General features: G+C 40.8%; 1 protein-coding gene across 1 annotated transcript in view; it reads left to right on the top strand.

Moving 5' to 3' along the window:
• LOC139312977 (ophiophagus venom factor) overlaps positions 1 to 12,463 on the top strand; it is a 117,662-nt gene that overhangs the window by 58,007 nt on the left and 47,192 nt on the right. The window contains exons 26-27 of the mRNA XM_070938223.1: positions 8,426 to 8,588; positions 11,361 to 11,456. Of these exons, the coding sequence (XP_070794324.1) occupies positions 8,426 to 8,588; positions 11,361 to 11,456 (259 nt within the window). The remainder of the gene's footprint in view (positions 1 to 8,425; positions 8,589 to 11,360; positions 11,457 to 12,463) is intronic.

Here is a 12,463-nt window from a genome sequence, read left to right as displayed (position 1 = left end):
ATATACAAGATATGTACCTGGTATTCCTTAAGCTACTTATTCCTTTTATTAGGCACATCTTTTTCTCCTTCTTTTATTTTATCGTTCATCCATTCATACCACCTTCCCCAAACAGTATAGTAATCTGAATTTTCATCCTCATTTATTTCATGTGTTAGTTTGCTCATCTATGCGCACTCCAGTATTTTCCTAATTATATGTTCTTCTGTTGGCAGATCTTTCTCTTTCCAGTATTGTGCGTATGCCAGTCTAGCAGCTGTGGTGATATGTATAATTAAATAAATCTTTTTCTTTCCATAATTCCTCTTTATTATTCCCAGGAGAAATATTTTTTTTTTTAATTTGATTTATATGCCACCCTTCTCCGGAGACTCAGGGCGGCTTACAATGCTTTAAGCAATAGCCTTCATTCTTTTGTATATTTTTATACAAAGTCAGCTTATTGCCCCCACAAACTGGGTCCTCATTTCACCTACCTTAGAAAGGATGGAAGGCTGAGTCAACCTTGAGCCTTGGAGAGATTCGAACCAGCAGAAATTGCAGGCAGCTGTGTTAATAACAGGGTGCACTAAACCCTTGTACTATCAAGGCTATTTCAGGTGTCAATTCAATATCTTCTCCAATTATTTCTTGTAACCATCTCCAAATCTTGCTCCAATACCTTTTCGCATCAGGGCATGTCCACCACATGTGAAAGAAGGTGCCCTGTCCATGACCACATTTCCAACAGTTTGGGTGAATATTTGGATACATCTTTGCTAGCCTAGCAGGGGCTAGATGCCACCTGTGTAACATTTTATACTGGTTTTCCTTATAAATCACTGCTCTGGTCAGTTTATAATTCCTATTCCATGCCTCTTCCCACTCGTTAAAATTTATACTGCGTCCAATGTTCTTCTCCCATGCCCCCATTTGGTTTTTGATTGTGTCCTCTGTTCTATCTTCATCTAATAGGTAGTTATATAGTTTGGCCAAAATCTTTTTTCCTGTTCCCATCAAAACCTTATCGAATCCACTAGATCCTAGTTCTAAGCCGCATTCTTCCTTGTCTTTCTGGTATCTAGACTTTATTTGTAAATAAGTCCACCAATCTAAATTGATACCTTGATCTCTCAAGGCATCGTTAGACTTAAGGTTTCCTCCTTCATCTAGTATGTCTTTGTATCTACACATTTTCTTCATTCCCCATCTGTTAGGATAAATCAGGGCCTCCATCGTGGAGAGCCACTTTGGGACTTTTTTATAATATCGCTGTTTAATTGTGGTCCATGTTTGTATTAAAGTGTCTCTAATTTTATGCCTATGAAAGTATGTTTTCTTTTTCTTCTCTGTGTCCCATAAATATGCGTGCCACCCTTTCTGTAAGTCGTGGCCTTCCAACATTAGGATCCTTTCATTTTCCAGAGTGGCCCACTCCCTTATCCATACTAGCTTGGCTGCCCTGTAATATCTTTCCAAATCCGGGAGTCCAAATCCTCCTAAATCCCTTTTTCCTTGTAAGATTTTAAATGAGATCCTTGGTCTTTTTCCACCCCATATAAATTTCCTAATGTTTTTGTTAAGCTCTAAAAAAAAATTCTTATCCAGATTTACAGGTATCGTTTGATACAAATACAATAGTTTTGGGAGGATGTTCATCTTAATCGAGACTATTTTGCCTAGGAGTGACAGTTGTATTTTCTTCCATCTATCCAAATCTTGTTTTATTTTCTTAGTTAAGGGGGTATAGTTGTCTTCCTTTAGAGATGAACACCTTGAAGTTATCCAGATTCCTAGATACTTTATTTTTTTTTTTAACAACCTATAATCCCAATTTTTCTTCTATCTCTTTCTTCTGTACCTCGGTCACATTCTTAGTTAGTATTTTGGTTTTGGTTTTATTCAATTTGAATCCTGCTACTTCTTCGTATTTATCCAACTCCTCTAGAATTTTTTGTCCGGATTCTAATGGGTTTTCCAAAATCAAGGCCACATCATCTGCGAATGCTTGCGTTTTATATACCTCTTTCCTAATTGTTAACCCTTTAATTTCCCCATTATTCCTGATTTTCCATAGCAGAACTTCTAAGGCCAAAATAAATAATAGAAGTGATAGGGGGCAACCTTGTCATACCCCCTTCCTGATCTGGAATGTTTTGGTCCTGTCTCCATTTAATAAGATGCTCGCCCTTTGATTGTCATAAATAGTTTTTATCATCTTTTCAAAATTTGCTCCAAATCCCATTATCTTAATTTGTTTAATCATGAAATTCCAATTTAAATTGTCAAATGCCTTCTGGGCATCTACAAAGACTAAGGCCATCTGCTTTCCTGGGTGTTCTTTATAATATTCTAGAATGTCCAACACAATTCTCAGATTATCCCTAATCTGCCTCCCTGGGAGAAATCCATTTTGATCCTTATGTATCCAAGTGTTCAATATTTTTTTTGTTCTTTCCGCCATTATACTCATGAATAATTTATAGTCGGAGTTTTGGAGAGAAATTGGTCTATAGTTTTGAATTTGTTTTAAATCAGCATCCTCTTTCGGCAGTAGTGTGACATGGGCTTCCCTCCACGAATCTGGGATTTTAGAGCCCATCAATGCCTCATTGTAGATTACCACTAATTTTGGTTGTAATATTTCTTCTAGATTTTTATATATTTCTCCTGGGAATCAGTCCGGGCCTGGCGATTTGTTGTTTTTGAGTTTGGAGAGCGCTGTTTTTAATTCTTCAACCGTTATCTTTCTGTTGAGCATTTCCCTTTCTTCCTCTGTTATCCGTGGAAGCTCTTCACTTGCCAAATATTTCTCTATTTTTTCTTCTGGGATCTCCTCTTCTTTATAAAGAGCTTCATAGTATTCCCTACTATCTCTAATTTATCTTCTTTGTTTAACAAATTACCCTTAGAGTCTTCTAATATATGAATTGTCCTTTTTTCATTTTCCTTTTTTAATTTATAAGCCAGCCATCTACCCGACTTGTTGGCATTCTCAAAATAGTATTGTTTTGTTCTTTTTATTTTTTGTGCCAGGTCTTCTTGCTCTATGATATTCAGTTTGTGCTTCCACATCAGCCAACTTTCTTTTGTTATTTTATCTCCCAGGTTTTCTTGGAGTTTCCTTTCCACTTCTCCTAAGTGATTTATATGATCATCCAAGACCTTTCTTCTTTCTTTATTTTTATATGCACTATATGATATCACAACCCCTCTCAGATAGGCCTTCATTGCATCCCATACTATTGCACGAGGAGTTTCTTGATTTTCATTTTCTCTGAAGAAAATTAATTCTTCTTTAAGTTTGTCTACATATTCTTTATCTCTCAACAATTTCACATTAAACCTCCATCTCTGTTGTTTCTTCCTCTGTGCGCTCTTCCACTTTACTTCTAAGGGGTTGTGGTCTGCCCATATATTTGGGCTGATTTCTGTCGTTCCTATTTCTAATCCAAGATTCCTGCTGACCCATGCCATATCGATTCTAGACCATGACTTTTGAGGATTAGAATAAAATGTATACTGTCTATTATTTGGGTGTAGGGTCCGCCATATATCAATTAAATTTAATTCTTCCACTAAGTCAAAAAATGTTCTCGGTAATTTTGCCCTTTTGTTTTTATTACTTTTATTACTTTTATAATCCTTACCTGGGTCTACTATTCCATTAAAATCACCTATTATTCAAATTTCATTATATTCCATTTTTCCTAGTTCCTCATGAAGTTTTTTGAAGTATTCCCCCTGATTTTTATTTGGAACATATAGACCTACTAATAGTATTTTGGAATTCCCTCTCTTGAGCTCAATCATTAGAGTTCTTCCCTTTGTGTCATTATATTTTTGCTCTGCTTCAATTCCTTTTTTGAGGTAAATTGCCACCCCCCTCTTTTTTTTCTCTGCTAGTGAGGTAAACGTTTTCCAAATTTTTTGTACTCTAAACATTTGCCCTCTTCTTTTTTTATGTGCACCTCTTGTAGGCAAATTATATCTACATTTTGTTTCACTAATTTTGTAAGTGTTAGTTTTCTCTTTTTATAATCATTTAGTCCATTTACATTTACTGATATTAGTTTCCAGTCATTCATTCCTGCTTTCTTCGTCCGGTTTTAGTTTCTATTTACTCGTACGGCTCTTTGTGGTCTTGTTTTTTTCCCTTTGGCCTTTTTGTCTTCCTTTTCTTCTGTCCTCTTCTCCTCCAAGGGTCCTTCCTTAGTTTTCCGTTGGTGTGGGGTTTCCTCTTCTAATGCCGCTGCCTTTAATTCTTCTTTACTACTTTGTTCTTCCTCCGTTCCTTTCAGTTGGTCGAGGAAATCTTGTGCTGTACTCTATCTATCAATTTTTATTTTTCTCCCCTGCCAGGTGATTAACATCCCTTCTGGCAACAGCCATCTGAATAATATATTCCTTTTATTTAGCTGTACAGCTAAGAATCTGTAGTCCTTTCTTACTTCCCTCACTCTTCTTGGGACCTATTTTAGAACTATCACTTCTTTTCCTCTGTATGTAATTGGTTCTTCTCTTGCCATATTGTACAGGATGTCTTTCACTTTTTTCCTTGCAAATCTCACATGTACTTCCCTAGGAAGCCTGTTCCTCCTTGCATAATTTGTCTCTACTCTATAGACATCATCCAATTCTTTAATTATCTCTAGCTTGTCCTGTTGAAGTACTTCTGCGATTAGTTCTGTCATTATCTGTCCCAGGTCCTCCTCTTTGTCTTCTACAATATTCTGGAAACGTAAATAAAAGGAAGCCCTGTCCAATTCCAGTTGGATTATTGAATCCTCTAACTCCCTATTTTGCATCATAAGCTTCTGGTCCACCATGTCTAATTTCTTCTCGTTTTGCTCTATTCTGGATTCCGCCTTCAGTATCCTTTGTTCATTGTTATGTATCGGGACTTGGATCTCGCTCATCTTCTGAGCCAGTATTTGAATGTCTATTTTTAATTCAGCATGATTATTGGACATTTTTTCTTGCATGATCATCATGGTTTCTTGAATTAAAGTCAAAGTTGATTGCAAAGTTTGCATGGTCAGTGTTGCTGTGGATTTTTCCATTTTAGACAACCGTTCCGTTGATTTCTAGGTTGCTGGGGAGGTCATAGTTATAGTGGGATTGGAAAGTATCTTCTTCCCTGTTTTCAGAATCGTTGATGACAGGCTTGTCATTTCTTTCAGGACTATTTTTTGTTCTCTAATTATTTTCTCAATATTTCTCCAAATTATCATTCATTAATTGCCACCTCTTCTTGTCTATTATTCTCTATTTTCTAATATTAATTTGAATATGATTCTCCCAAAACACAATATTTATCTAGCCTCTCCTGATAACGTAAATGACATGAAATGGAACACTGCTACCAGAGTAAATCACACTTACTTATTCTCTATGTCCAACTTATTTCTTTAAACTAGTTTCAAACTATAAATATTATATAAATATAGATATATATGCGTGATTTAATATATGTAAATACTGATAATACTATAAATGCTATATACTATATAAATATATACTATTATAAATACTATAAATAGAAATAAATACTGTTATATATAAGTATAGAAAACTATATAGATATGTATGCTATACATAGAAAGATGTCAAAAATTAATTATTTTGCAAGTTGACAGTTAATATAAGTATATCAATTATCAAAAGTGTTAGACAGTATAATTATCAAAAAGTATCCAAAAATATCGAAATTCCTATATGAATCAGACGACCTCCTTTTTTTTCCTTTTGTCCCCTTTTAAAATATGTAAAGTTTTTTATTGCTCAATCTCCAATATTTTCCAAAACTCCCTTTTTTTCTATGTCCGTAGGTCAAAATCGGCACTCTCTGGTATTTTCCACTGCTAGATTGTCTGTGAGTCAGCCTCTTCAATTATCGCCCTGTCAGGTCTTTGTAATGGCTGCACTTCCTGTTCTTTGATACAAACCAGTCTCCGTCCAATTTCACTCCGATAGTTCTATGGTTTTAAACATCAAAAGCGAGGTCCTTTTTTTATTTTTGGAATCTGAATTCTTATTATGTATTACTTGCTATGCCAACCGATCTCCTTTGCGCAAGTAATTTGATCAATCTTAATTCTCCCTGCCGGCTTGTCGGGCTCTATAGCTTTTCAATCCGTTCTCCAATTCCAGTCGCTGCTCTTTACCGCTCTGAGCCCTTCATGCCCGACTCCGCCGGCACCTTCTTCCGATGACAACTTCACATATGCAGGGAAAGATATATTAATCCAATTTCGACACTGCTGACACTGCCGCCTCCGATCTTCCTTGCCTCCGTTTTGTTGCTGGCTACCGCAGCCTCAGGTCTGCCATTGAATGGCCGACTCACACGTGTTGGTTTGACAGAGCCGCCCGGTCTTGCGATAAGCGTTTGCAATTCGCTTTATCGCTCCCCTGGCTCTCTCTAACGTCCGCGAGGCTCTCCAGGCTCCGCGCCCGAAAAGGGTCCCCAAAACACAGTGACTAGTGGCACTGAGAGTAGCGGTCACTCTCTCAGCACCATGTCGCCGGGGGTTGCCAACCGGAAGTCAAAAACAACACCTGGAGGTTTATCTGTGCCATCAGGGTCACCTGAGTAGTGCAAATGGGGATGGAGCCTTCTTGGAACTGTTGAAGGGACTGTGTTGTAGACTGGAGATAGATGATGTCGTATCCCTCCCACTCTGTTGAGAGAGGGCTGTTCAAGAGAGGCCAGGCATATTAAGTCATGGAATTTCTCAGTGTACTCCACTCCACCACTTTGCGGCCTTGATGCATGGTTTTGATACAGTCCCTCGCCTTGCAGTCAGCTAGGGGGTCTTTGAACTGCCAATGAAATGCCGTCATAAAGTGATAGAAGTTTCTTAACTCTTGTCCATTTATGTTGTGGAGTGTCACCATCCAGTGAACTGCAGCCCCTTCCAGTGCCAGGGTAATGCTTCTCACCTTGGCACCCTCAGTAGGCATCTCCTGCCCTGTCAGAACATGGGCCAGGAAGAATCCCAACTGCTGGGAGTCTCTATCAAACATCATGCCAAGAGATGGGGCTTTCCAGGGCTTTGCTTTCATCTGGCCACCGTGGTTTCTATTGTTGATGCTCATCCCCCATCTTCCTCCTCTTGGGTCTGTTGGGCCTCACTGGTAGCAGCCATGGTGTGTGCCTCACATGTCTTCAGGTTTTGGAAGGCATTCATCATGAACCATATGGCTTGATTCATCATTAAGTCGGCATGATCGGGTTCTCTGCCTTCCTCCACCTCAAGCTCTTCCAGCTGTGATTGCATTTCTCATTGCCATCCATCTCGGCTACCTTGAGCAATGTTCACCCCTTTGGGTTTTCCTTCCCAGTCTTCCTTCTTCCCTACTCCAGTGGACCACCTGAGTCTGGATGAGTCTCCCAGGCTCCTGACCTCCTCTGTCCACTTGGAGAGGTCCAGGTTCAGGGGGAGGTCTGGATGATGTTTCTCCCTCCTGGTTGCTGATATTGTGTGCACAGTCCCCACGGTAGAGCAATGTGCCTCTCTGGATTGACCAACTCTGCAGATTCTGCCTAATGTAAGGACCTGCCTCAGCTGGTCCCTCAGGAATAAGACTCTTGAATCCATTAAGTTGAATCAAAACAATTTTTGCTGAGAGAATGTGGCTGCAGTAAAGTCAGGCGGAATCTGAAAACTCCCACATAAAGCACAAAGCTATTCTTCTGTTTCCCCAAACCCAGTCCCCTTGACCAGTCCACTGCAGCCAACATGATGCCACAAGATTGTTTTGAGAATATTGAGGTGCTAGGCAGAGAGATTCACTCTCAGGGCATGATGGCCTTGAAACCTGGCTGGAACTAGCTGGGAGGAAGTCCACTCCGATTCCAAAGGCAACCCCCCCCCTCTAATTCTCAAGCAGTTATAGCAAAAGCAAAAGCATGCAAAAATGCCAGCAAGCCCCACCCCAACCCCCCAATCCCGCTTCCAACCGAATGGTAGGACACGGGTGGACCTGACATAAGAACTGAATTAAGGACTTCTCATTCTCTTAACTGTTACCTGCATTTCTTCCAAAGCTCTTGCTCCTGTGCACTGTTGTGATATAACAACATTGTGATTCCTCTTAAACTGATTCAATACCCTATTTCTCTTGATATGGCCTTGAGTCCTTGGTTAGTTGAATTTCTTTTCCCTTTCAGGGTTGAAGAAGAAATGAGGATGACCAATTTTAATCTTGATTATTTCCCATCATAACAATAACATTGCCCAGCCTAGACTCATGCACAGCTTCTATTCATATTGTGCCATAATTTAATATTGTGGTGACTCTGGACTTCCCCTTTCACTCTTCCCCTCTCCCTCCTAGCTAGCAGCAACCTAGCCATATTTGGCTTACAAAATCAATCAAGCAACTATTTGTATTAAGATCTTCATTGAAATGGTTGGTTAATGCATTACACTCTTTACAGGCTAACAGCATATGTTGTAAAAGTCTTTGCCATGGCTACCAAAGTTGTAGAAGACATTAGCCATGAAATCATTTGTGGAGGTGTGAGGTGGCTGATTCTGAACAGGCAACAACCAGATGGAGTGTTCAAAGAAAATGCCCCTGTAATTACTGGAACAATGCAGGTATGGTTTCCTCCCTTCCTTCCTTCCTATTGGGCAGTCAAGAGCTGTACAGGAATTCAGACAGGACATGAGGGTAAATATTATTATTCATATCTCTACAATGAAATATGAACAAGCTTCAGGGAACAAGGTGGGCCCCACGATTCACGGCTGGTCACCCCTCTGGCCGCCCAGTGGGCAGCTCAGGGCAGACAATGGTCGTGATGACTTCACTCCCCAGCAATGTGAGGAGCCGCTGCTGCCACCGCCTAATCTCTCTCCATGCCCAGAAGCCGAGCCAAGCCGAACAGGAGCCCCTAAAGTGAAATGTTCTTCCTTTCCAGCCACCGCTGCCCGTTGGCCAGATTTCCCAATGCAATTCTCAGAGCCACGTTTCAGGCGGCAGCCAGTTCCCCTGCAATGTGCAGTAGGGAAACGTGAACCATTTTTGATTCAGGGAGGGGATTGTAGCGCTGCTGCCTGAAAATGCTTTTCTTCCCATTGCACATTGCAGAGCTATGCGTCCTTGTCTACTTCTCAGCAGACTCACCTTCTCTTTCCTCCTGGCCAGATCTGCCGCCTGAAACGCGATGCACTTTTTTTGCCTCTGCACACCCCTGATTTCAAAGGAAAGCATTTTTGGGTGGCAGACCCGTGATCCCCTTCCCATTTCCAAACATAGGTTGTGCAGAGGCAAAAAATGTCCATCGCATTTCAGGCGGCGGATCTGGCCAGGAGGAAAGAGAAGGTGAGTCTACTGAGAAGTAGGACAAGGGCACACAGCTCTGCAATGTGCAATGGGAAGAAAAGCATTTTCAGGTGGCAGCGCTGCAATCCCCTCCCCGAATCCAAAATGGTTCACGGTTCCCTGCTGCACATTGCAGGGGAACTGGCTGCCACCTGAAACGCGACTCTGAAAATTGCATTGGGGAATCCGGCAAATGGGCAGCGGTGTCTGGAAAGGAGGAACATTTCACTTTAGGTGCTCCCGTTCGGCTTGGCTCGGCTCCTGGTCCCAGAGAGGGCTTAGGTGGTGGCAGCGGCGGCTCCTCACATTGCTGGGGAGTGAAGTCATCGCGACTATTGTCTGCCCTGAGCTGCCCACTGGGAGGCCAGAGGGGTGACCAGCCGCGAATCGTGGGGCATGCCTTGTTTACCGAAGTCACTGGGCAAATTCGCCCCCCCCATACTGTCCAAAAGAGGTTTGTTCCTCAGGCTGTGCTCTGACCTTCCCCCCAGAGCATGCGAGGGATCTCTTCGAGGGAAAGCGAGTAGTCCCTGTGGATCGCAGGAACACCCCAATAAGTTTTCTGGAAAAGAACTTCTCAGTAATCGATGCCCTCTTTCCCAGCCGAGTCTCTGAGGCACCTCTCACTTACAGGAGGAGGAGGAGAGCGGCATAAAGCAGACCATCTTAAATGCTGGTAGGCAGAGGTAGAAATTTTTTTTTCTTGTTTTCCTCCCCCAAAATTAAGGTGCGTCTTATACTCCGGTGCATCTTATACTCCGAAAAATATGGTATTTATAACACTAGGTAATAAAGAAAACTACAAAAGTTTGGTAGCTTTTCAGAGATTATTTAACAATCAGTGAAATAGGTATATATATAAAAAACAGGATTGGGATATCACCAATAGGAGAGAAACAAAGGACAAAAAGGGTAGTGTTGGTAAGATTTGACTTAATGAGAGAATAGATCTGATGGAGGAATTTGAAGATGAAATCTGCTTCAAAAACAAGAACACCTATAGTGGAGAAGAAACAACATATTAACAAGAGCAGATGAGGCTCTACTGAAGAAATTTAGGAGTAAATCTATACAGCCTCCATGCCCTGGTACAAAATGGTCCATTCAACACTTCCTGAGTACATATCTTCATATCTCCATCTGTAACATAATCTCTCTGTAGTTGAGATAAGATTAGTCTTCCTAATAGCCTACTTGAAGATGCTGTACACAGGCAATATAGGGCATGTTGAGCTGCATGGGTGAGGCTCAGAATATGAAGCCTTGAAATTGTCTAGGCCAGGGGTGTCAAACTCAATTTCATTGAGGGCCGCATCAGGGTTGTGTTTGACCTTGGGGAGTTGGGGTGTATGGCCAGGGTGGGCGTGGCCAGTTTGACATCATTCGTATTGGGGGGGGGCTTGTCATGGCCTGAATGCTCTGCCAGCGAAAACAGGCCCGCGAGCTCCATTTTCAGCTATGACGGCGTCCTGCAACCCTTTGCCAGTGAAAAGGGAGCCCTTGTGAGCTCCATTTTCATTGGCAGAGGCACTGTGGGCCAGTCCTTTGCTGTTCCCAGGGTGGCCATGTGGGCCAGATCTAAGCACCCCATGGGCCAGATCTGGCCCCCGGACCTTGAGTTTGACACCCCTGGTCTAGGCCATGCCCCACTTGAAGCAAATAATAAAAAAAAAAACATTAAAAGAACTAATTTATTGTTCTTTTATAGACAGTGTAGCAGAAAATTCAATTCCCAGAGTGTGCTGCCCCTTGTTTTTATTTTCTCTTCTCACATAATGTTCTTAGGATAGGTTATAGTTCCCATATGACTACCGAAAGTTAAATGGTTTCCTCAAACTCCAACTCTTCAACACTGCATCTTCAAGAGGAACAAATATGGATGACCACTAGGTGGCAGCCAAGACATACAAAAAAAACCTTAATTCTTTTCTACTCCATGTTGTTGCTATATATTACAGAGAAGTATTTATTCATTAGCATTGTTTTTGTTTTATTATTATTATTATTATTTGTCTCTCTCACCCATCCCCCCTGTTTTCTTCTAGGGAGGAATTCAAGGTGCTGAACCAGAGGAATCTTTAACAGCGTTCGTTCTGGTTGCGTTGTTGGAATCCAAATCAATCTGCAATGACTATATCAATGTATGTGATGCTGTGATGGGAAGTGGTATGAGGGGGCCAAAATAAGATTACATCTCTTAACATAGTATTTTTTTTTTTTATCATAGTATTCCATTTTCCCACCTTCTTGACCCCAGATTCAATATTAGAAGCCTTCAGGATCTCAATATAGTATTGCTGTAGTTTATACTTTATTAATTTCAAATCAGATGAAACCAAAATAAATAATCAATTCAATAAGGGTACTATTAGGAAATTACAGATATACTTTCAAGCCAGCAAGGTATTTAGACCAGTTAATGACCTTTAAATATCAAAGAGCCTTTTCACTGCTGCAGTGTAATTTTTATCACTAGTGTTCCTCAAAGGCAGATTTATCTATGCAGGTGGATCTTACGATATTGCAGGCTTTTCAGAAATTTTCTACTGGAACTCCTATTTAAGACTTTCCTAAAAAATGTATCCATAGCATTTCTTCCTGCATTTAACCTTAAGATAACCTTAAAATAACACATATTATGGCTAAATTTGCAGTATTCGCATGTAAAACATAGCAGCAGGAATTTGGCAGCACATTTTTTTAAATATATTTGTTAATTAACAGAACAACAGAGTTGGGAAGGGAGATCTTCTAGTCCAACTCCCTCTCAAGCAGGAAACCCCACACCATTTCATACAAATGTTTGTCCAATCTTTTCTTTAAAAATTCCATTGTTGAAGCACTCACAACTTCTGAATCACGTTTGTTCAATTATTTATTGGACAAATGTATATGACAAATGTATATGACCAGGGGTGGGATTCAGCCAGTTCGGGCTGGTTCGGGAAAACCATATGTTAATTTTAATCTGGTTCGCCAAACCGGTTGATCCAAGGACTGGCTGACCCCACCCCACCCCCCGCCCCACCCCTCCCAGGAGTCTCCATGCAGCCCATTTTGTTTTGTTTTTTTGTTTTTTTTATTGAAAAGTTTTACAAAAAGAAAATACAAAAAAAAATTCCCCCTGTTCCCCCCACCCTTTCCTCCC

This window comes from Pituophis catenifer, unplaced genomic scaffold (assembly GCF_029215685.1).
Source record: "Pituophis catenifer annectens isolate HBS135680 unplaced genomic scaffold, rPitCat1.0.hap2 SCAF_2, whole genome shotgun sequence".
Lineage (NCBI taxonomy): Eukaryota > Metazoa > Chordata > Lepidosauria > Squamata > Colubridae > Pituophis > Pituophis catenifer.
The sequence above is the reverse complement of the archived record's forward strand: the minus strand, read 5'-3'. Positions and strand labels throughout refer to the sequence as shown.